Source organism: Colias eurytheme, chromosome 8 (genome assembly GCF_061535395.1).
Source record: "Colias eurytheme isolate Ceu_HAF_F1 chromosome 8, ilColEury1 Martin Lab GWU primary, whole genome shotgun sequence".
Lineage (NCBI taxonomy): Eukaryota > Metazoa > Arthropoda > Insecta > Lepidoptera > Pieridae > Colias > Colias eurytheme.
This window is the reverse complement of record NC_142987.1, coordinates 7709582-7735372: the sequence shown is the minus strand read 5'-3', so window position 1 is coordinate 7735372 and position 25791 is coordinate 7709582. Positions and strand designations below refer to the sequence as shown.

At 32.7% G+C, this 25791-nt stretch overlaps 2 protein-coding genes across 2 annotated transcripts in view; one reads left to right on the top strand and one right to left on the bottom strand.

The window, feature by feature from the left end:
* LOC149906640 (uncharacterized) overlaps positions 1 to 21817 on the top strand; it is a 34663-nt gene extending 12846 nt beyond the window's left edge. The window contains exons 2-5 of the mRNA XM_090104802.1: positions 13138 to 13208; positions 18309 to 18803; positions 19081 to 19251; positions 19443 to 21817. Coding sequence (XP_089960928.1) covers positions 18318 to 18803; positions 19081 to 19251; positions 19443 to 20528 — 1743 coding nt within the window. The 5' untranslated portion in view covers positions 13138 to 13208; positions 18309 to 18317 and the 3' untranslated portion in view covers positions 20529 to 21817. The remainder of the gene's footprint in view (positions 1 to 13137; positions 13209 to 18308; positions 18804 to 19080; positions 19252 to 19442) is intronic.
* A 1251-nt stretch (positions 21818 to 23068) lies between these two features.
* LOC149906639 (glucose-induced degradation protein 4 homolog) lies at positions 23069 to 25194 on the bottom strand. Its single transcript, XM_090104803.1, has 4 exons — positions 24730 to 25194; positions 24405 to 24572; positions 24058 to 24290; positions 23069 to 23771 (listed from the first exon to the last, which is right to left on the bottom strand). Exons 1-4 carry the CDS (start codon positions 24874 to 24876, stop codon positions 23708 to 23710), a joined length of 612 nt encoding a protein of 203 aa, XP_089960929.1. The 5' UTR covers positions 24877 to 25194; the 3' UTR covers positions 23069 to 23707.
* Between the last annotated feature and the right edge of the window lie 597 nt (positions 25195 to 25791).

The following is a 25791-nucleotide window of genomic DNA, read 5'->3' as shown; positions in this document are numbered from 1 at the left end:
GATGCTAGCATTATTTTGTAATAAATTTTATTGAGTACATGCTCATCCTTGCACGTTGTACATTTGTACTTCCTGCAGTATAAGACGTTCTTACGTCCTCATTTGTACGAATTCGTGCCAAATTATTAACGTGAGCGTTATTTTCCTATAGACACGGTAAAAACAGGTATCATCTTGTATCATAAATAAAAAATTTAGGCAAGCGCATAAACCATCTTTAAAATATTATTAATGCGATTATTTCTGATACATTTAATCTAATGATTCTTTATTATTATCTCTTAACAAACTTGATCTCTTCAAATATAGCATAGTATTAAGACAACAATATAATATGACTATAACCTTAGTCATATATTTATTATTAGTTGCAATTAACTTTTTGACTGATATACATATTATTATATTAAAGTTGATATACACATTATTATTACAGTGCTCATTTTCGATTCCCATATTTAAGTGCGTAAATATTTAGACAACCAAAAGATGCGATATATTATTCAACGTATAAATTATTTAATTTTATTTTACATTGAGAAGACAAATGAGATAATCTTGGCACACGCGTTCTAGCTTTTGGTTCCCATCTGTTAAATCTTTTGGCTGGTTGTTACGTTTTATCTTAGATTTTATAAATTTAATCGCTTTTGATAAAAGTTAAATGTTTATTGCGAGATAAAACTAAATTTTTCCGCAACTATTCTTAGTTGGTAACGGATATTATATGAATTATAATGTTGAATTCAAAAGTAATTGGCGAAAATAAATTGTAAATCGTATCGAACTAAACCTACTAACTCATGATCTGTGTGGTATGATTTTATAAATGAAACTACTTGGCCATTTTTAAAAGATCAATGGCTATTTCATAAAAACAAAAAGCAATATTTTAACAAAACTGAATGACGGTCTTTTACGCCATAAAAAAGTTTGTATGGCATTAGAAATTAGCAAATAATTATAATCCGATAAATTATTGGTAATTATGAACAATTACGGATCGCTGATTTGACATGTCGAATGTTAAATTATAAATTTGTATGTGCACTAAGAAAACGCGCATACTTCCAAGAAACAATATTTACTAATGGGAAAGTTTGAACTGCCTTCTTTTACTAATTCCACTAATGCAGGTACAATGACATTAGAGTGAAAACAGGTCCAAGAATTCATTAACGTGACCTATCTTGATATCTTTATTGTTTCTATATTACCTAAAAGTCCAATGAGCAACCATCCTACACATATTATAAACGCGAAAGTATGTAAGAATGTATGGATGTACAATGTACATATATACTTATTGGTAGAATATAGACTATGTCGCATATATACGATACCATCCGGAAACTAACTAGTTAAGGAATTCGTTATATAAACAATATAACATTTTGAAGCATTTACTATAGAAAATCTTGTTACATTATTGTTCTAAAATATAAACATTAAAAATGAGATTAAGTTGTTAAAATAATTATGTGCTTTACGTTGCACAAGCATCTTGATGATTGACGGGTGCAGATTTACAGCTTCACGCTCGTATCCGGTTAGATAAGAGTTAAGATAACTGGAATTGTGATAAACAAGCTTTCCTGTTACACTCATCACTCTAAACTACGTAGGTAAACTAGCCAAGTCGCAGTCAATAGGTATTCAGTTTTCTTTGGTATTTTTTAAATAATCCCGCACGAAGAGACAGTGGATTTTGAAAGAAATGTTTCAATTCAACATGAATACTTTTTAATTTTAATGTTATCTTTGAATAAATCAGGCATCAGCATTCTCCAAGCATGTAGGTATGTAAAATATACGAAATGTGTATATTTTTTTGAATTATTAAGTAGTCGCATTCCATTTCTTATTGAAATAATTTTCTTTGTCTATTATTAGTTGTAATTTCGAACAATAGAAAGTAAAGCCAAGTTCAGAGTAGCCACAATGTCTCGTATTCGTAAAGGGCCATGCTAATGCGGAAGCTGCGACGTGACGTCCTGGCCGCGGGCGGAATTGTTAATGTTCTCATTTATCATTGCAGACGAAAGTGAAAACACAGCTACTGGACACGATTCAATGTGAATGCTGCTTTAGTTTTTTCTTTGTCGCCGTATCTCAAATGTAAATATAGTTAGTGAATCGAGGTGACAACGTACTGAATTCGAAAGCTCTCTGCGTCGAATGTTATATTGTACTTTTTAACTTGTGCGCTATTAAATTTTTAATTTATACCACATGAATGCTTAATATTTATCAATATGTATGCATTTTTTTTAATAACATTTATCTGTTTATTTATTTGTTCGTTCAACTTCACTGTAAAGTCCTTGTTTTATTTGATGCTTTTGATGTTGAAAGTTCGTAACTATCGTATAGGACAAAGGTTGTTAAAAAGTTGTTAGCATTCTGTGCTCGAAACAAGGTATTTCAGTTGAAATTTTTTGTTCTCATTCTTCAAAAGCTTTACTACAAACCGTGCAGCTAAAACATGATTTTTTTAACAAAAACTACATCAAACTTGATAACATGTAAAAATACAATATTACTGATATCTAGACATCCTCAGGAGATATTTGTTGACAATTTAAAAGTAACCTTAAAAATGTTCAAAACTGAGAATAAGAAATATTAACGCGAAGAAAGTCATCATAACTCTGGACCACAGTATTACAATATGTTTCTGTGCTCTGGACCTACGAATTGTTACCAATAATTATTGAAACGCTTACTTTCATTGTCCCCATAAGCGTTTATTTATTTCCTAAAATATCTTTCAGATTATGTCCCACACACTAAATGAAATTATATGAAATTTTATTTAGTGAAAGTGTAATTATGTACTTTTGGAGTTATATTATTGCAGTACTCGAAATAAAGATCACTAACCTCAAATTACACTCAACAGGATTTACATGATAGCAGTTTTAATGTAATAGTTATGCAGTAAATAGTCTCGTAGTGGTTGTTATGAAATAGTAAAAGCGAATCGTGTATTGTTCTGTAATAGGTTCCTCCTATGAATTGCTAATGTCATTCATATAATCATAAATGTGACTCATATTTTTATTCACGCATGATCAATTGATCTACATCGGGATAAAAGCATTGGTTTAACTAGGTTAGAGTAAAGTGAAATTGAATTTATTAAACTGTTGATATATTAAGAGAGAGATGTCAATATAAGGGGGAATGTAAGTCATTTAATTGTAATCTCACATATTTGAATTCAATGTTGTTTTTAAGCTCGAATAGACTAATTTAAAAAATATCACTTTGTAAACCAAATTTATAAATTTTATGTTTTGTTATGAATTTTCAATCATTTTCTACATCTTTTTAATGGACCTTATGATGTTATTCATCTTCAAAGACTACCGTAAACGTAACGGCTTTTAATTGTAGATAAGCTTACTAACCAAAATTAGCTTCCCATAACTGTCAACTTTTTTATAGGCACAATATAATTTCAAGTAGGTAATCATTCCAAAACCAACTTTATCTACATATTTTATGGTCTAATATTTGCGTTGTATGAAGATATAAAACTGAGCCAACAATACGTATGCAACAAAGTCACTCCACCAAATTATTTTTACTTTTTATTCACGTTTATAAGGTATTTTGCGCTTAATCTGATACAATAATACCCTACTATCAGCCTACGACGACAAGTCTTGAGCCCTCGACGGCGCCAGTTGGCATTCTTACTGCGGGAGCAACTTTCATGAATAGCTAACAGACTAGTTCAATGTACTGTCACAGTTAGATAAAGTTATTATTTTTTTTTAATAAAACATACCAATACTTATACTATCAAAATCATGGGAATTTCCTTAAAATTTAAAACAGAAAAATTGTAGTTATAAAGATGCTGTCTAATAATGTTCAAAAGATGAATTGTATCAATAGTGTTACAAATTGCACTGAACCTAGAACTAGTTATACTGTATATTCCCAGCAGATTAACCAAATATGTACATTATTACTAATTGACATTGCGCAAGTTTGTTCGCGCAAACCCACTAACAATCAACCTATTATTATTTGCCTATAAGGTGAAGTTGCAAAGCGCTATTCAGCAATATTTTCTCACATAACTCAATTATGAACTATAAACGCAAGAAATAAAATCGGAAAGAAAAATTCAATATGCAATTGTAATGTATTTTTGCATTTCCGAGCAGAAATGTCTATCCGATTCGATTTATCCTCAAATAGATGTATTAGAATCAATCTTCGTAGTCCCGCTCAGGGCAGCAGCAAACAAGAAATAAAATTACATGGATCACAACAAAGTAACCTTTTTATTTGCTGTATTATGCTGCTCTACCACACAAGTAATAGGTTTGTAGATTGATTGAATTTAAAGCAGTTGTATAAACACAAGTATGTGAAGTATGTCACACGTGGGTTTGCTTTTAAATTTTATTCTTAAATTTTACTGTACATATATAGTATACACCTAGATATATTTTAAGCTAAAATATTAATTCTTTATTTTGATTAAGGGCCGATTTTTCAATGCTTGGATAAAACTTATCCGTCCAATAAAGACGTACACGATAATATTAAAATGTCACGTAAACTGTCAAATACGGGCAATTAGAATACGTTTTTAAAATGGTAGTTTTATACATTATTCGACGAATAAGTTTTATCCAAGCATTGAAAAATCGGCCCTAATACGAATATGATTTTTTGATGGATAAATTATTACTTGTCTCTATCAGCTACGCAGTAAGCATGGACCCAATCGTATCTTAACGAACCTCAAGCTTATCATTCTATAATATCAACATATTGTTTTGCTTCGGAAAATTTGAAATGTCCGCGAGATCACAAACAATACCACATAATTTAAACAATTAAAACAATAACTGGGTCATTTGTATCAATTTAATATCAACGTACATCCAATGAGCCGCATTAATTGTGAACTGTGATTTATATTGCTTTTATAAGCGACATACGCAGTGCAATATTATACATTGAGGACGAGAAAAACGATCATAATTTCTATCGGAATGTAGAACTCTCTGCTCTTATCAGTAAGAACTGGTTACCCTGAAACTAATCGATTTCTTATCATTTACTACCTATTAGATGTTTTTAATGATCGCTCTCATTTACTCAAATGAACGTAGATTCCGTGTGTACCTTTTTTACATCTTTATCAGTTGGCCTTTAGCTCTTGAAATTTATCATTTTAATTAACAATGAGAATATTAGTACTGACAAGATTAACTATTTGAACTTAATAATTTATCTCGTTACGTAAAGATCACTATTATAGTAATATCGCTCAATGGCAATAACATTAAAGATAATGATAAATACGAGTTAAATAGACAAAACACTTCTGTTTTCCATTAGTGTATTAGTGGATTTCGTGATGGAACAAGCAATGTTCTCGTGGATTTGTCAGTGCTATCAACGAGTTACCGAAGCGTGGCAAAGAACAAGAACAAAACTATTTCATCTAAACGAAAAACAACAACTTCAATAGACGCTAAACTCTTTTCAAACATGAAAGGTAAGGTGGGAATATCACCTTCGAATACTACAAATATCGTTTTAGTTGAGCTTCAATTACTTAAGATTACATGTGGACATGCAAGTTTCCTTACAAAGAAGTAATCTAACCGTAAACAATTCATACCTTTGCCCTAACTGGACGCGCATATATGCAAACATTTAACGTACGTCTGAGTAGAAGGAAGGCTTTAATATTCACAAAATTCATACAAACAAACAAGTAATCATATTCATAAATGTATTTTGTTCCATCGGCAGAAATTTGCACACAATGTTTTGAAATACCGCTCTCAATGTTTTGCTTTCACGGCTCATGCCTGGGAATAACACGGTAATAACACACTTCAACAATTGTCTATTCTTTAATTTTGACACACAGTATGTAAGCACACCAGATTGATAAAATAAATTTTCATCCTGAATGTTTATTTATAAATAATAAACAAAATATTAGAAGATCGCAAAGCTTAGCACCGCTTAGCGTGGTCGCAAAGCAAAGTTTAATACCGCTTATGCAAATAGCTGCTCTGAGAATATTACTTCTATTAGAAAAAGGATCAGACGAATGTATGAATTCAAATGTTATTTTCATATTATCTTCACATTATTCCCCGGAAGCGGCACGTCATCATAACTAAAGATTAATCGCTTTTAAATAAAAACATCCGTATTTGTTCATTGTGGTGGGTTAGAGCCTCCCTTATCCTATCCCTTGTATGATAACGATTAACGATAATTTTATTAGGAAAAAAATAAAATGATACTTTTGATTTTCCCTCATTTGTTCAAAATTATCATTGTGTACTGTACAGTGCACACTCGTAACCTACTAAATTAGGTTAACAAATAACAGGACAAACGTAGTACCGTTGCATTATTTAACTCTTTCAAATAAATATTAAGGAATAAATTTTAAGTGTAGGTATCATTTAAATTGTGAAAGTATGGCACAAAATAAATCAGCTTTGTTACATGAAAAAATCATGAAACTTGCAAAAATTATGACTATTTGGGACTTTTTCACTTTAGTTTCTGCGTTGGCATAGAAACAATGTTTAACAAACATTTCCAGTAAATTAAGCCTGATTAAGCCCAAGAGTATTGACATCAACTCAACTATGTTAAACAGATAAAATAACATTTACAAAAACACGTGTTTTATAAATATTTGAATATATCCAATCAATCGAAATTAAGTAGACCGTAACGATTCAGTTCGCACTCCCATTCATATCGTTGTGTCAATATTAATTAATCAAAGTCATAATCTGATTGAAATAATAATTAAATTCTAATGTGAATGATATGCCAGTTTATAATGCGCACGTAACTGTATTAATTACTAATAGACCGGGAGATACTGACACAAAATTTCGAGTCATTTGTAACAGGATGGCGGTTCTACAGGGGTCTTAGTACGCAATGACAAAAAGAAAAATGATGGTGTGAACGCTGGTACCGGTGGGTTAGTCGCGTGGGCTTTAGTCGAACTCGTCGGAAAAATAGCGAAAGTCAAACGATTTGTAACACAAAAATTTTAGAATTTACCGATAGCCCATAAAAAAGAAGTAGGCGGTAGTGTCATGCCATACTTTTCCGGTATGACTTACAGCCCGCCATACCGACGCGAATGTGTTGATTTAAAAAAACAATTATTCAACCATTTGTACCAAGCTAACTTTTGCACAGGTAACCATCGTCGTGCAGCCATTTACGAAAATCGCCATGCCATACTTTTCGGACGATTCCAAATGGTCGCCATACCGCCGAAAATCTGCAAAATTTTTTTATTTCGCCTATCTTTTTGTACCAGTATTGCATTTGGCTTTTTGGAGAGTATTTGATAAAATGTGACCATTATTATATTTGCCATACTTCTAGTAGGGGGAAAAAGTGCTGTCATACTTGAAAAATAAATTTATTATTAATTTATATAAGTGAAGATTTCCAACACCTAGATCTTTGAAACTTTGTATTTATATTCGTTGATCCTCAAACTTACAGGAAAAATAAGTGCCATACTGTTACAAATCGTTTGACTTTCGCTATTTTCCGACGAGTTCGACTAACGCCCACGCGACTAAGCCGCCGGTACCAGCGTTCACACCATCATTTTTCTTTTTGTCATTGCGTACTAAGAACCCTGTAGAACCGCCATCCTGTTACAAATGACTCGAAATTTTGTGTCAGTATCTCCCGGTCTAGCAAATTTTTAGTTTTACCATGTTTTACGTAAACTTTGGGACATAAGAGCAGATTTAGTTAGGATACTATACTTACTATAACTAAACTTTTAAGATGTGAAATGGTCGATATTCAAATTTATAGTTAAAGTATAGTTATCACGGGTGTGCGGTGTATATCATATTATGGTTTGTTATGGAGTGGAGCATAATTTCTCGGGAGCCGGTCGCGCGAGCCATGTTTACCGTCCATACAAACCGATATTGACATTCTCTTTGTCTACTAAACGACGGCTTATCCCTTTGTGCTGGTTTGCTTTTTTACTTAAAATTTTATCCATTTACTTGTAATTAATAGTTGTTTGTTTATGTAAATTGCACAATATTTATAGTAAGTAGTGTAAGTATATTTAACTTTAGTCAGAGTTAGCGTTAGCTACGTTTTCAATTTACGTAATTTTACGTCTTTATGTATTAATAAATTCGTTATGTGATCAAGAGCAGTTTTTGTTTTCAATTAATACACGGATAATTTTATAAAATATATAATTTAAGCTTTTCCTTATTGAGTAAAATTATAATTACCTATTACAAATCCCGCACGTGATTTTATATAAGCTACGGTGCCTGTTCTACGCAGAAACAATCTCGCTAAATACAGCTGAATGTTTACGTTTCTATTGTTCCCATTGTTTATGTTTATTTATTGTTGTAAATTTCTCGTATCAATGCATGTAAACAATATTAATCGGTAAGCGGACGGTTTCGACCTTGGCAGTACGGTCCACTTTCATACAGTTTGTATGCCAGCGCGTCGCGTCGTCTGCAAGATTCTGCGACATCACACATTACTAGAAAGCGATCCAGACGAATCATGTCTCTGGGACACAAAACAGGAACTTCTCGAAACGAGTCTTCAATAATAGAGAAAATGTTTAAAGCGAAAGCATTATTAATACGACACAGTAGGTTTACCTACTTATATGGTTTGGATTTAAAGTAGACTTATCAAACACTATACAATACTAATACCAAAATAATATAAACCATTAATTCGTTACATCATATTTTAGTTTTGTGGTCCATTAAAATATAAAGATTTTAACTACGCTGCGGAACCATTCGCGGGACAGATTTTCACCGAATTATTTCTATATTCTGGGTGCATGTTTCACGTGCTTTTATTTCTCTTAAATAGTATGCATTCCAAATAAGTATGCATACTGTAAGTTTGTTTTGAGTAAAGAGAGAACATGGAATATTATACCCAGATACTAAACATGGAATATTAAACTATTCAAAGTAAAGTACCTAATCGCAAAACAAAGCGTTGCAGCTTGATAATGTTGCACTTCGTAGAATATGTGATAAGGAATAGAGAGAACTAAATTAAATTATATTTTAAAGAGTCTTTATGAGAACGTATGTGGTAAAATCTAAAGGACGTTTAACTACTCAAATCATTTAATAGATATAATTTCGATGTCGAAACTTCGTCAGGCAATGAATAAAATTTACTGTTTCCTATAATAGAAACAGTTTTTAAAGAATGGAAAGGTTAAGGTTAGACTGCACTATACTTACTACACTAAAACTACTACTTACTACATTAAAAGGCCTATTTAAAGAATCCGGCTGTGAGATGTGATTAACATTTATTCACATCAGATTTATTTAGGTACAAAAGTAGTTTTAAGGTATGGTACGTCTACACTAAAGTTCTAAACTATCAACCTCAAATTGTTTCTGAATGATAACAATATTAAAATATTTTGTGTAACAGAACATTGGCTTAAACAATGTCAGTCGTTAGTAAATATTGAAAATTACAAATTAAAAAGTATATACTTTAGGACACAGGCTATTCACGGAGGTTCTGTTATTTTTGTACATGATAGTGTAAAATGTAAAGAACGAACTGACATTGTTAGTCTTTCTGTAGAACGGACCATTGAACTGTCCTGTGTGGAGCTGGAGCGTTATATTATTGTTTGCGTTTATAGACCCCCTTCCAGTGACTATAATATGTTTGAGACAGTCATGGAAGAAATATTAAAGCGTCTAAGCAGGAGTAAAAAAAAAGTTATAGTATGTGGTGATTTTAATATTGATTTACTTTTACAAACACAAACGGCTACACGAATTGTTAATTTGTTTCAGTCATTTAATCTATATAAACTTTTTAACGAACCCACACGAATTACACCTACTTCTGCAACTTGTATTGATAATATATACTGTGACTGCATCTGTTTAGAGAAAAATATTCTCAATACATTGACTTCGGATCACTGTGGCCAGAAAGTAGTTTTTGAATGGGATTGCATACCTACATTTAAAAGGATTAATGTTAGGCCTATAACTAAAAAAGGCATTAATAAATTTAGGAATAATATTAATAAAAACCTGCCCGTACTAAATGATCAATCCTATCCTAATAGTCCTTGTGAAATGTTTAAAAATCTTTTTAATTTAGTACATAAAGAATTTGAAAAAATATTTAAAGTTAAATCTTTAAATATTACCAAGGATTTACCATTTAGTAAATGGGCGACAGCTAGTATACATAGGTGCAGGAACATTCTTTATGAATTATATGGTATGAAGCAATATAATAAAGACCCATCTTTTCTTAGTTATGTTAGAAATTACTCAAAAATTTTTAAAAAAGTTTGTTTCACTGCAAAGCGTTTGTATATCAAAGAAAAAATACGCGACTCTGATAATAAAGTTAAAACAGTTTGGTCAATTATTAATGGTGAAATGGGTAAAAGCAAATCAAGTAATACCATAAAACTTGTAAATAATGACAGGGTTATTGACAAAAGTGCTGATGTTGCGCTTGCTTTTGAAGAATTCTTCAGTAGTGTCCCTGCTACTATTACTAATAGTTTAAATTCGTCTTCAGCACTTGCAGAGACCTTTTTGAGGGACCATGTTGCGGAGTGCAGTACATTATTTGAATTACGACACGTAACTGCTAATGATATTGTTACTGCCTTTAAGACGCTTAATCTTAAAAATACTTGTGATCTTTGGGGAATGTCCGTAAATTTAGTTAATAATATAATAGAAAATATTGCGAAAAATTTAGCTTCCATATTTAATAAGTGTTGTGACTATGGTACATTTCCTAATTTACTAAAGCTTAGTAAAGTTATACCTTTATTTAAGAAGGGCGATCAAGAAGACTGTAACAATTATAGACCTATCTCTATTTTACCAACATTAAGTAAGGTATTCGAGAAGTTAATATTAAACCAATTGAGTAGTCATTTTGCAAATAATAATTTACTGCACACCAAACAGTTTGGTTTCACAAAGGGGCGCTCAACCACAGATGCTGGAGTTGCACTTCTAACACATATATATAAGGCATGGGAAAACTCAAAAAATGCTCTAGGGATATTTTGTGACCTCTCCAAGGCATTTGACTGCGTTGAACATTGTACTTTGTTACGTAAACTTAATCACTATGGAATTAAAGGAAAAGCCCAGAACCTCATAGCGTCATACCTGCATGATAGGATACAGACTGTAGTTGTTAATGGAGAACGTTCTAGCGGTGCGTCAATTAACATTGGTGTTCCACAGGGGTCAATTTTAGGTCCCTTCTTGTTCTTGGTATATATCAATGATCTTCCCTATTATTTGCAGGATAGGTGTGAAATAGTTCTGTTTGCAGATGATACCTCATTAATTTTTAATGTGGATAGGCATGACCCAAATGTTGACGAAGTGAACAGTGCTCTTTTACACATATCTGAATGGTTTACTGCCAATAATTTATTATTAAATGCCAAAAAAACCACTTGTGTTGAATTTTTACTTCCTAATGTAAAAAAGTTGAACAGAGATATTACCTTGAACGGGGAGGTATTGCATCCTACTGAGTCTACTGTATTTCTAGGGTTAACATTGGACGAGAAACTACAGTGGGGAGCCCATGTCAACACCGCTGCAGGTAAGCTCAGTTCTGCTGCATATGCAGTCCGAAAAATAAGGCATCTCACCGATGAAGATACGGCCAGATTGGTTTATTTCAGCTACTTTCATAGCATTATGTCCTATGGAATTCTACTGTGGGGCAGGGCTGCAGATATAGAAACTATATTTATCTTACAGAAAAGAGCCATTCGCTCTATATATAATTTACGTGCTCGGGACTCACTAAGAGATCATTTTAAGAATACTGGTATCCTTACTGTACCATCACAGTATATATTTAATAATATTTTGCATGTACACAAAAGCTCTGACTTACACACAAGAGTAGGAGATAGACACGATTATGGCACAAGGAACAAGAATAGAATTGAAATGCCATTTTTCCGATTAGCTAAAGTTAAAAATTCATTTATGGGTCAAGGTATACGCTTATACAATAGAATTCCTCATAATATTAAAGAGTTTAGTAGTACTAAATTTAAAACTTACATAAAAAATGTACTAGTTCAGAGAGCGTACTACAGTATTCAGGAATATATGGACGATAAAGACCCATGGAGGGTTGTCGCGTAAAAACCACAGGACAGTTCTTTGGCATATTATGTAGTTAGGTAGATATAAGTTACATATTATGTAAATTTATTGACATTATTTAAAAGAGCAACTATGGAGTTTCTTGCCGATTCTTCTCCATAGATACTGCTTTCCGAATCGGTGGTAAATGTTAAAATACTATGTAATGACGATTCGAAAGTGCTACTAAATAGTAGTCTAATTGAATAAATGAATGTTTGAGTTTGAGTTTGAGTTTGAACCTGAAGTTTTATAAATTCCTGCTATAAATAAACTCTACAAGAAAAATATACGGAATAACATAGTATAGACAAGGCTTTTTTTGTTGGTTGTTGAGTTAACAAATTATATTAAGCCTTATAAGGTTTTTTGAATGGCATTCCTTATTTGTTAAATATTTATGTATTAACACTATCATTAAATGAATTCTTGCTCTAAGTAGCCATAAATTATCCATACTTAAAGAAGAAAATAATGATATTACAAAATAATTACCTATAGAAAATGACACGGAAGACTTTAGATTTATGATATGTTCTGAATAGATAGCCATTATTTTTATTAGGATATTATTACTGACTATAAGATAGTAATGCCCTTACTTAAGGTAATTTGCTGATACAGGAAGAAAAAATGAAAAGCGTACTCTATATTTTATAAAAGATGTGTTGTTTAGCAACACATTTGCATCAACATGTTGTGGAGTTGCAGACAGTAACTACTTACTAATTTAATAACGCATGTCTAAATTTTTTCTTCCTAAAAATAAAGGACAATTCCTGCTAAGTTTCTTATTATATTCGGTATTTTCAGACATAGCAGAAAATATATTCCTGCTACTGTAAGAAACACGCATTAAATGACGCTTTATTGATTTTAAATATTTGTAATATTATTTCAGAATTGCGGCTGAAAAACACACGCGCCGGTTATAATGTGAGCGGCGCACGACGACGCGCGTCTTCCCTCAAGGTAAACATGATTTTTTTATTATTATTTGAACTTTGTTGATACATTTGGGGTCTAGTTTAGAACAAGAAAAATTTGAAGATCAATTTTGGGCTCGAGATCCTGATTTCATGGTAAACATTGCTTAGCAACACATTTGCATCAGCATGTTGCGGAGTTGCTGACAGTAACTCAATTTTTTACAAAACTTTCTACAAAAAGGACAACATTTAAACAGATTTTCCAGCAAAATTATCGGATATCTGTTGCTCAACAAATGTTTATCATGAATACAACGCTGTATAGTGTATAGGTACGTAACGTACTTATTTAAAAACTCCGCTAATTCGAATTGGTACACAATATTAAATAAGAGGTGTGCATCTTTCCGGGTTCGATATTCGACCATAATATAATATAATTTGATACGATATTCAGAAACACCTTTATTCCGAATTATTTATTTATTCGTTCTCAATTATATCTTCCACATCCAGTCATACCAGGGTTATTATACTATTTTACTATAATTATAAGAATCCCGTCCTTTTCATACATAGGTATTCACAATAAATCATTAATTTAGTGGCCGCTGCGTTACCTTTAGATATAACTAAAACAAGTCCAGCAACACCAACATGCAGGTAACCTTTACGCTCGTAGGTATATTCATTGTGGGTGCACAGTAACCATGAGACGTATAAATGAGTCTATATTCGCAAAAACGTCTGGTCCAAATGGGACGATGTTCCAAAAATACAACTGTGACATTTAATTATTGATAACAAACTTTCCATTCAACTTTCCGAAATCCATACTAATATTATAAATGCGAAAGTAACTCTGTCTGTCTGTCTGTTACTCAATCACGCCTAAACTACTGAACCAATTTGCATGAAATTTGGTATGTAGATATTTTGATACCTGAGAAAAGACATAGGCTACCTTTTATTGCGAAACATGTATGTACCACGGGCGACGCCCGCGCCGGGGCGGACCACTAGTATAGAATAAATTAAAGAATTCCGGACGTGATATACAATTATAATTAAAATTGTACTTGACAAAGTACCATAAAAAAACAAAATATTTAAATATTCATAGATATGTAATATGTTTGTAAACAAATAGATACCATATTACCTTCTATCGGTCAAATGGGACGCGTCATCGCGTATTACGCATAAAGCGATTAGGACTGTAAAACTGTTTACTTTCGGATGGAACATTGATGAGGCACATTTGCTCTGTATCGTTTGAAAACATACAATTATTTTCCCAAACAAAACAATAGATGTTTCTTTTAACTTTCTGTAATCAGTGCTTTGATGCCGACTGATTGCATGAATAAAATTAGGACTTTATTTGATTATACTTTACAAAGCATTGAATCAGCGAAATTGCAATTTGGAAAGTCAATGTCGAGTAAAAAAATAAATATTTCTCGAATTATTGCAGTAAATTATTATGAATGAAATATTCTCAAAAATAAATATTACCTATAGGGGCTACCATGGTGCTACCCATACAAAAAATTGTACCATAGAGCTTCAACATCATACGATTGCGGAAATGTTTCACACTAAAGCTTTGCACAGTTATTTGTTTTACTTCAATTAGTACCTACGGTAGCTTCTGGTGAAAGCTATAATTAGTATTATCAACATACCACATACCGATACTAATAATATGTTTTGTTGTAGCAAACCTTATCTTTTATCAATGATTTTCGTTTGAAGTAAAAAAAAATACAATGTGGTTTCCCGATGTTTCAATCAAAAACTTTTATTTTTAAACTAGTACCTATACTAAATAAACTACTCTTTTTAAATGACTGAAAATAGATAAACGTAGAGCATATATCTTACAGTTGTATTTATCAATATGTATTTCCATTTTGTCTTTCTTTCGTTCATTGCATAAACCTATATATATATCGCGTGCATTTCATCATCATCCGCGCTACCTACTTTTTATATAAATATTACTCAATTGTAAACGACTCAGAGGTGAAGAATCTGTTCGCTAATCAATATCCTGTACTCAAAGTTTAATGTTAGTTCATATGTAAATTTGGCCGAGATCGTGGCTGACCAGTTAGCGCTAGCGGGTAGACAACGCTTTCACGACGCGCATCAATGTTTGGTCATTACCATACAATAGACATTAATGGTTTTGGTAGCTATAAAACCTATAGCTTGCTAATTTATATCCACTACATTAAATTGTTCTATGAGAATTTCTTCACATAGCGTCTATGGGAATTGCTTTATTAACTCGAGAATCGAGATATAATTGTAGGTATTTACTATTTATGTGTTCTTCAATTCTTGGAAAAAATATAACAGTTCGGAGTTCAAGTTGTAGAAAATCTTTTAATCTCTTCAAATAAAGGTACCATGAATATTCAATGATGGTAAGAAGATATAGTACCTACAGCCTAGAGGAGTTAAGATCTTAATAGTTAATATTATATTAGCTTTACAGTGTACTGACACTGGTTACATAATATTAAATAATCTCTCAGGCCAGTAAAAATATACAGTTATAAAAATATATAATTATATTAAACTAGCGGTCCGCCCCGGCTTCGCCCGTGGTACATATTTACGTTTTCTCTACATAAAAACCATCCTCGTACTTCAAGGAATATAATAAAAAAAGAATTATCGAAATCGGTTCAGCCGTTCTCGAGTTATGCAAGTTATGGTAAGCGTACCAACACATTTTGCGATTCATTTTTAAATATAAGAAGAAGATTACATTATTTTGACGCATCCAATTTTTACACGCTTTATATTAGCTTCACCTGTATGTTTGTATGTTTGTAACCGACTTCTTTGGGCGCGATTTTGACCCACTTTAAACGGCCAGATTTCGTTCAAACTTTGTAGATTTATTGAGGACCGATGACAATACAATAATTTGATAAAATTTTCTATTTTTTAGTTCGGTTTTCTATGAAAAATTTCCGAAAATGACATAAAAGCTTTATGTTTAATTGTTACTATGACCAAAATGCTCCAAAAATCACTCTCAGCAGTTTCGCCAAAAACGCTTAAGATCTTTATATCTTAAGACGTTATCTCTGTAATACCCTCTTAAAGATTAAACACAAAAACATTTCCTTATTACGCTTCAACGTTAAAGCCATCTGTATAACACCTGTCAATCCTATACGAGGGTTGTATAGCGCAGGCCCAGCGTGACTAAAGAAAGTTCGTAACTCACGTTCCCCTACTAGTACAATGTTGTTGATTCACGCATATGTTTTAATTAAAGGAAGTAGACACATATCTAAATAGGTAAACGCATTAGAGTGCATCGAGTATAAGTCTGGTGATGCGCCTTTGTAGCGAGCGGTCACTTATTAACTCATGTCACTCAACTGAACTAACTAGTACGGCAATTAACGATGTTGTTTATCTGCGCTTCACTTAAATTTTAATTCATACAAGTACCGAATATTCTCAGAAGCACTCGACTCCAGTTCTCACTGGAAAGTTATTTGTGTGCAACCCTGCACCCATACCGTTCCGCGACTTTCGTCTCGTTCACGCATACATGTCAAGGTAGGGTTCAACATTCGAGGATTCGGTACGCGCTAATAATAATAACACATTGAAACGGATTACCCGATGTGTCTGTGCAATGTAAATGAATTCGTTACAACACTGCGTTGTATCGGTAGAGCGAGGTTATCGTTTCGATAAGAGATGTGATCGCGAAGTGCAGATGGTGGGTGAATCAAATAAGCTTCAATCAAGCAACGATTGAAACACGGTCAAATCCCGTGAAGCGCTTCCGCGTGCGCGGCGCCTGGAGATCGGCGATCATTGCCAGATGCCGTCAATAGATCGCGACGGGGTCAACAGCCACTGCCCTTGTTTTGTGCACTAAATTATTTACTAATGTACCAGATTGTTAATTCGCGTTAATCGTGATCATGCCTAGGGTCAAGGGGAATACGCTCACAATATTAGCATAAATTATAACCTATTTAAATTGTAAATAAACTAAACAATTGATTATTTAATTTTCACTAACATTTAAAATACAAGTTATTACGTAATGTGTTTCATTAATAGTGTTTTTAAACCTTTGACTATAGGCGTATTTTAGATTTGGCTGCAAAGTATCTATTATAATATTATGTTTTGTTAAAACATTTATTTTTATACAAAACTAGCTTCCGCCCACGACTTTGTACATGCATCCCCGGTTTTCGCAAGAATTTCGGGAAATCCTTTCATAGCGGATGCCTACGTCCTAACATCTCCACAACACAGGGAATCCTAGTGTGGAGATTAGTGCATTGTATTATCTACAAAATGTTTATGCAACAATAAAGATTTTTTTTTTTTTTTTTGTATCTAACTGCATGCCAAATTTCAGCCCGATACGTCCAGTGGTTTGGGCTGTGCGTTGATAGATCACTATATCAGTCACCTTTTATATATATAGATTATTATTATAGTAGGTATGTTAATGCACTATAGAAATGTGCAATTGTTAATTAGAAGTTATCATTTACAGACACAGATAAAACATAGAACATAGTTTTTGCTACAAAACAACGCAAGACTGAATAAAAAGAGAAATTTTTGTAAATTACAACATATTATGCATCCATTAGGTTGCTTTCACTTTCACCCGCTATTAAGGGCTTCAAGGTCAGTTTTTCGACTCTCAGATCTCCATAATACCTACTCACATATTTCGTTAAGTCACTCAGAGAGATATAAATAATCCGATGTAAATCTTTTAGTTCGATATGGCCGGAAATCGAAAGTCACTGCTCTGATAGAATCAGATGCACCAACAATAGCAGGTAGATTGTGGGCTCCCAATGAATAGATGATATAGTTTGTTTGAAGCTATTGATGTAATGGATAAGGCCAAACCTTGATCTACTTCGGAACGCATTTTGTTCTGGATCGTTCGTTAACGACTTCTCTATCTTGAGTCCTTAGTCCGTGTCTGATTGAGCAATATACCTGTGGATCAATGCACAATATATATTATGTGGTAACAAATGGGCATCTTTACCAAAGAAATCATAATTATTTTCGATGTGATAAGAATTTTTGGGCATTTATCTAATTATTTTATTATATTTTTCAGGTGTTTGCGATGTGGTACACGTGGATTACGTTACTGCTGGTGTGCGCACTGGTGCAGGCGAATGTTCCGGGGGAAGCCGGGCCGGTGACGGAAGTGACTGGTCAAGTTGCGGATGTAACTGGCCGGGTTGCTGATGAGGCCGGCCCGCTTGCAAATGTAGCTCGTTCGAATGAAGATACAATCGGCAAACTTGCCAATGCCGATGCAGTAAAGACCGACGAAACTATAAATGTACCTGATCTGGCTGCCAAAGCCGGTCCAGTTGGACTAGACATCAACCCGGTCACAGATGTACCCTTACCCGTGGCCACTACTCGTGCTCAGCCACGCACCCTTGACCGACAAGCCGCAGAACTCGCCTGGCGCACATGGCTTCAAAGCCCTGAAAGTGGCAATCCTAATGGACCTCCAAGAAGAATCACTACTAAATCACTATTTATCACGCCTTTAGTTTGCTCGAAAGGCCAAAGGCTCGATAGAAATGGATGTGTACAGGTAAGATCAATGTGTTAAAATAATGCTTGTTATTTAGAATAGATTAACGGCTCATTTATATTAAACCTTACGACATTTATTAACAAATTTAACTTTTAAATTCAATAGCGTGGAAAAACATCATCATTTAGGTCTTTTACCTTTTAGTATATTTATGAATAAGCCCCATTTACATAGAATTTATATTAATATTTTTTTTAATATTACGATAGTTAAGTACTATCATGTAATGCTTTTAAATAAAATTATTTCTCAAATATTACTTTAAATATTTCAGACAGTGACAGTCAACAAGGACGAACATGAACGCATTTTACTAGAACAGTTAAATGCTTTGTTTATGAACTCCACGCCTTCTAATAACGGTGACGTACTTTATGACTATGGCGAAGAGGAACCCGGCCCTCTTCAACTCTCTATACCAATTGGACTGGATCCATCTACACAGGTGCTTTTTTATTTCTGAATATTTTCATATAATTACATAAATTTATTTAAAGGTTTTCATCCATGATTGATTATTGAGGCCCTAAATTAGACAAAAATTAGACATTTTACTTACACACAATTACTTACTTCCACTTTTTTGCCAATGTGTTTGTTGCAAATTTCTTAAAAATATGAATATTTGCTTTTCAGAACCGCGATACCAATCCACTCAATATCGATAAAAAAGAAGAAAACATGCTAAACGATGCTAGTAGCATCGAAGCTGAGTTAGAACTTCTAAAACTACAACAAGCACAAGGCCGTCTTAATGACACTGGAGCTGATAATACAAATATTTTATCACACAATGTCTTAAACAACTTACTTTATTCCGACAAACCAAAACGAGATAGTCCAATGGTCAATTCGAATGAAACCAGTAGTCAAGAACTACCCGACGAAGGACAAAAAGAATTAGTCTATGGTCATGTTAATGTAGATCCGGTTCTTTATGACACCGATAGCCAAAATGAAGATTCTAATATTTCAAATCAACCAATCGAAAAAGATTCTTCCGACACTGTAAATGGCACTGCTGTTGACGCTCATAATGAAACGAAAATATCGGATGAACAAATGAGCAGGCCTTCACTTTCATCTAAAGATGAAGATGAAACTAAACTTAACCCAGAAAACGACTACTCGGATATTGGGGAAGCAATTAAGTTGATCAGTAGGTATGCCGAAGTGTCAACTGATGATAATTTTTCAAAAAATGACAACAAATTTAGAAACCCGGACGACTCTATACTAGGTACTCGCACGAAACTACAATATCGCCGTAATAAGCTAAAAGATTCAGACATTTTGAAAGAGGTTCCGTCTAATTCTCCTGCATCAGACTCACTACTTGTACAAACAAGTCTTCATGGTAGACCTGGCGTTCTTTATAGGTATCCAAACGAAAATGTATCACCACCGCCAAATTATCCTTTTAAACGTTTGCAAGACTATTGGCCAGGAAGAAACCAGGTTGGAGGTGTTTACAATAATATACATCAAAATCCAAAACGGCACCACCATTCATATCCTCATTATTTCCGGCCTCGTGGCTATCCCGTTGACTATCCTGATGTACATTCTCGTATCGTGTACCCAGCAGGCTTTCAACACTATCCGCATAAAATATTACAACACGGTGCTAGTCCCGTCAGATCTCAATACAGCGACCAGGATATATACAGTCTTCTGGGTCTAAGACATTGGTTTAGCAGCGAAGGCGCTTCAAAGAGATAGTTTGTTTTCTTGTACATTAGACAATTCGATGTTACCCGACGACATATATGGGAAGCTATGGAAGTAGATAATGTTTACTTGCATATTGATACAATTAAAATAATCGATTTTAGCATTAAACCGTATTATTTTTGCCATAGCTTTCGATATATTATTATCCTATTTATTTTAAAGCCAAATATTAAAGTCATAATTATTTTTAAGTTATGTTAGCTATTTTAAGTTCTTGTAAATATTTTGAGCACGTAAACGTTTTAATTTGCTACTGATTTGTTTAGTATTATCGTTGTTTTGTATTATGTAAATTGTTGTATTAATAATCACTAATTTATTATTATTTGGTGTATATTTTTGTTGTTGTGAATTATATAATTGTAGATATGCAAAAGGATACTTTTACCTATGGTCAGTCGGTAACTATATTATTTCATGTGCAATCAATTTGTAAGCTTGATTTTCTTTCCAAAGTATATTTACGACAGACCCAAAACGATAAAGATTGGAATTGGCACAGGCTTGCCAATTTTTTAAGATAAATTTTTAAATTATGTTACTCGTACTTACTTATACCGTAGATATATTTGTGGACTTGTATTTTATATTTTTTTGTAGTCTGCGCCGTAAATAATATTTTCTCATCAGTATAAAATCAGACCCACGGCCCACCTGACAAATATTTAAGGCATGACCATGACAATACTACAACCTTTGATTTAATATCCTTTAAAATTCGCATAATGTAAAAAATACTAATTCAACTATTATATTTTATAACCAGAGAATATATTTTCCAACTTTTAGACATTTTGCTTAATTCCCAATAGCTTGCAGGTTTTTCTGGAATATGGTCAAATTAAATTCATAGTTTTTTATTCATAGAGAGCTGTAAGATTACGAAATTTGAACCACTTACTTCATAAAATATGCGTATGCTTTACCTATCAAAATTATTCAATTATTATAATATATTGAAAGCCGAACTACCCACATAACGATCCCACCAAAGTTTAGTATAAGTGTATAGATTATTTAAAGTTCTACAAAAAAATTTTAGTTCTATATTTTTCATAAATGTGTATTTTTCTACTAAATTTATGTACAATCAAAAATATAGTAACTACACTATTCTCGTATAAATTATTATTGGAGTTTTTATAAATATTATGTATGAGATACCTTGCCACATTATTGTTACAATCATTTTTTTTTTTCACATCCATTATGTTACTAATAAAATATATTTAATTAAACTGTCAAAAAATAAGTTAACATATTGATACAACCTTGGATACAACATGGATACAACCAACTCAAAGAACTTAGCAGTTTTTGTAAAGGGATTAGATTTCCCTCAGTCAAGTAAATGATAATTGCTCCTCAACATTAGTTGCATTTTTATTTGGTTTTCTGACGGCAGATTATATATAATTGGAGAAAAAATTCTTTTAATTTATTAAAATGTTAAATTAAATATACAGTAATATATTTGTGCAAAACCAGTGTTAGCTTACATTATTAGATGCAATGCAACTATTTACTTTACATTAAGTTTATAACTTACTCTCATTAGTTCAGTTTGCAAGTAAGAATTTCGCGAAAAACTTTCTCCATGACTTTCTCTCATTACAAAATATTCGTAATACTCTTATATTTATCTAATGGTCCGGGAGCCAGCAGCAGATTTTATGACCAAGTTCCTCTCAAGCGGTAATTAGTAAAATGCATCAAAGTATAGTATTATGAAGCCTCGTGAACGTCAGCTGGAGCTCGGTTGGGGGGAAGAGCGGTTGTAGCCTCCCGTATCAGCTGACGGTTTTTCCACCAAGATACAGCCAGCTGACATATATATTTATCCACAGTTACATATAAGGTATCATCAGGTAAATTTTTGTTTGAGAGGAAATAACGGAAAATAAATTTTTCTTTAAATTTAACTTTCATGTTCGAGACACCAGCTGACGTATAATACACCATGTTGTAACCAGCTGACTATTTTTTTTCGTTGAGATATTGGGTTAGCTACAATTTGACAAATTTTTAGCTGAGAGGAATTGAATGAATGAATGTATTTTTTTTCCTATGTGCGTGGGAGGCACCCCCCCAACCGAGCGCCAGCTGACGTTCACGAAGCTTTATAATACTATACTCTCATGCGTCTGACGAATTATCTCTTGAGAGGAAATAGTTAACCTAATTTGCACCTGGCTCCCTAACCATAAACTGTACTGTACAAATGCTAGGCCTAAGGTTTTATAGTTATAATAACTGTTTTAATAACATACTTAAGATTATTAATTTACGTTTATCTTGTCTGTAACGCGCTTAACTCCCGCAAATTTAGACAATCATCATTGCCAGTATTTTATTGTAAATATGAATGTGTTATATTAAAATGATCAAAAGATAAATTAAGTAATGCATTTTATTTCTACACATGATATCCCCTTTTAAAAAACGATATAACATCTGTACTTATACAGCATTTGTCTAGTAGAAAATCTAGAAAATAATCAATTGAGTAAAATAAAATAACATTTTCTATTATTTATGAGCTTTTATTGAAAAAAAATATTCAATCCTTTCATTATAACACAGATAATTGTTGATAATCTACACATATCAATACAAATATATACTTGTTCATATTATAGAGGATTCCTGTCTTTGCACACACTTGTATAGAAACTACAGTACTACAGTAGTGTACTTTGGGCAGTGACATACCCCTTCTATAGAAAAATAATAAATTAAATGTAACAAATCATTATTCCTTACTTATATGCAAACAATTTGTACACAATATCACAATAATTAGTATGATTTGTTACAATCTTAGATATATTATCGTAAAACTAACTTACAATAAGTAGTTTAAAGAATACAAAAGAAACTTTGATTTTGATTAGCTAACAATCAAGATACATTGTATAATATGTATCAAAGAATTTACGTCTAAAATCTCAACATTGATAAAAATAAAAACATAATTTGCAGTAGTTAGTATGTGCAATGACAGGTTTTAACATTGTTCAAAATTGTTGATCATCAATAGCGACTACATTTTAATGGGTGACTTGATTTTACATTTTATGTTTCTAAGCATGTTTCCAGTTACACTTTAAAAGAACCTTAAGTACTTTTAAAATATTCATCCAAACATTAATGTCCACACAATATTTTCATCTAAATTCATAAATTTGGATACTGTGTTCTGGAACATGGCTTAAAGTTAGCGATTGGAACCTGAAAGAAAGAAAATAAATATTAAAACTATTTGAATTCAGTAAGACATATTTATAACAAAAAAAAACTAACAATTAAAAATGGTGGTTAGGGAAAAATACATGTAAAAAGGTTGACTCCAACCTCTAAAACACTTCTATTAATAGCTAACATTATCTCTAAATGCTATTATTCAAATTGGTTTTTCATCTTAATTATTATTTTAAAAAGCTATTGCTAGTTTATTAATGTGCATTGACCTAAATTAAGTATATTGAACCATAGATAATAAAATATGATTTCTCACCACTCTGAGCTCCTGTGATAATAGTAGCCTTCTATAGTTTCCGCTGATTTGTGAAAACAAATATAATAAAAACCAGCAAATGAAGCACCATTTATGTCTTTTATTGTATGATCTGGCACAAGAAAATGTTCCTTCCACCTCATAAATACATAGTCAGCCTTTGCTAATGATTCATAATCAAAAGAATCAGAATTAAAAGTCTTCAAATATGGTACAAATAGTTCAAACTTACTCTGAAAATAAAAATAATTATCATTGATTTTTAGTGTTTAATAAATTAAACAAAATCAACATAGTTTGTTAAACAGCTATATTCAAATATTAAAGCATATTAATAAATTACATACCCAATGTTTTCTATCAACATCTTCATCTGCATCCCACTTTCTTGTTAGAAAAGGATATTTAGCTGATATTATTTCACCGTCAAAAAATGTTGTCAGAGTTGGGAATTCCTCTGTTAATCCCTTAATTTTTAAATAACCACAAAGGTAAGAATTCTCCTCGTCAACATGCTGGAAGTAAATAAGACGATATAGTGACTGAAAACGATATCTATTTACGTACAAATAATTACAATTATTAATTAAAAACATAGGGCCATATTGACCCAGAGAAATTAGTAAAACTTTCCTTTTGATTCACTTTTGCGTATTTTGTTTTCATACTAACCTGAAGAACAACTTCAACTTCGTACGAATTCCCTTTTGATTTTTGATGCCCTTGAAATTTAGAACCGTTGTAAAGTAAGGATTTAGTCACGCCAGGTTGTTTTGAGTTCGCTGGAGGTGGTGGTGTTATGTCAACTTTAACAGGCATTATTTTCCATTAATACTTTGACCTAGCTTTCCCTGACGAAGGTATGTTATTGACAAGCACGCAGTACGCACGCAGTGAGTCAGATAAATTCTGGCACTTCGCAGAGGATTTGACAGTTGATATCCTTTCCAGTATATTCTACGTATATATGGTATTTCAGAAAACCTTTAATTCAAAGGCATAGCAAACGATTCTACATAAATATTTAAGGATTCTTTATCACATGTAAATGCACAGAACATTCACGGCAAATGCAGAAATGGAGAAAGTGAAAGCGTATAGCTACCATTTTTGGTTTATTTCAGAAACAACAATAAAAATAAATCTGTCAATGTCAATATCTATGCTTATTTATACATGATGATAAAATTTATTTCTAAAAAACTTGCAAAGTTGCATTATAAATTAAAATGCTACAGGTGCTGAGTTATGGCTGGTTCACACTTTGATTAGTGTGAGTGCAGGTGATTAGTGCGAGTGCAGGTGTGTAGTGCGAGTAGTGTCCAATTGACTGCGAGTGCAGGTGATTAGTGCGAGTGCAGGTGTGTAGTGCGAGTAGTGTCCAATTGACTGCGAGTGCAGGTGATTAGTGCGAGTGCAGGCACGCTGCGAGTGAGGGGGAAGGGAGGGCGCGCGGGACGTGGCTACTCGCAGTCCACTCGCAAAAAAATAGAACACGCTTCTATTCACTTTACTACACAGCCTACTAAACACTCGCACTAAACAGTCGCTGTCCACACGTAGTACTACTCATCACCTGCACTCGCACTAATCAAAGTGTGAACCAGCCATTAAGGCTGAGCTATATACCTACACACATGCATTTTAGTAATTAGGAATATAAAAGCTTTCGAACTAATATTATTAGTTACAAAAACACAACAAGCATGGACCCTAAACATTGTACACATGGAC

Excerpts from the sequence above, each read along its gene's own strand:
- LOC149906639 (XM_090104803.1), bottom strand. The coding sequence starts at position 24,876 with ATGCCTGTTAAAGTTGACATAACACCACCACCTCCAGCGAACTCAAAA. Across the intron at positions 24,573-24,729 it reads AAGTTGAAGTTGTTCTTCAG|CATGTTGACGAGGAGAATTC; the intron begins GTTAGTATGAAA and ends ATTTACTTCCAG. Across the intron at positions 23,772-24,057 it reads TATCACAGGAGCTCAGAGTG|GTTCCAATCGCTAACTTTAA; the intron begins GTGAGAAATCAT and ends TCTTTCTTTCAG.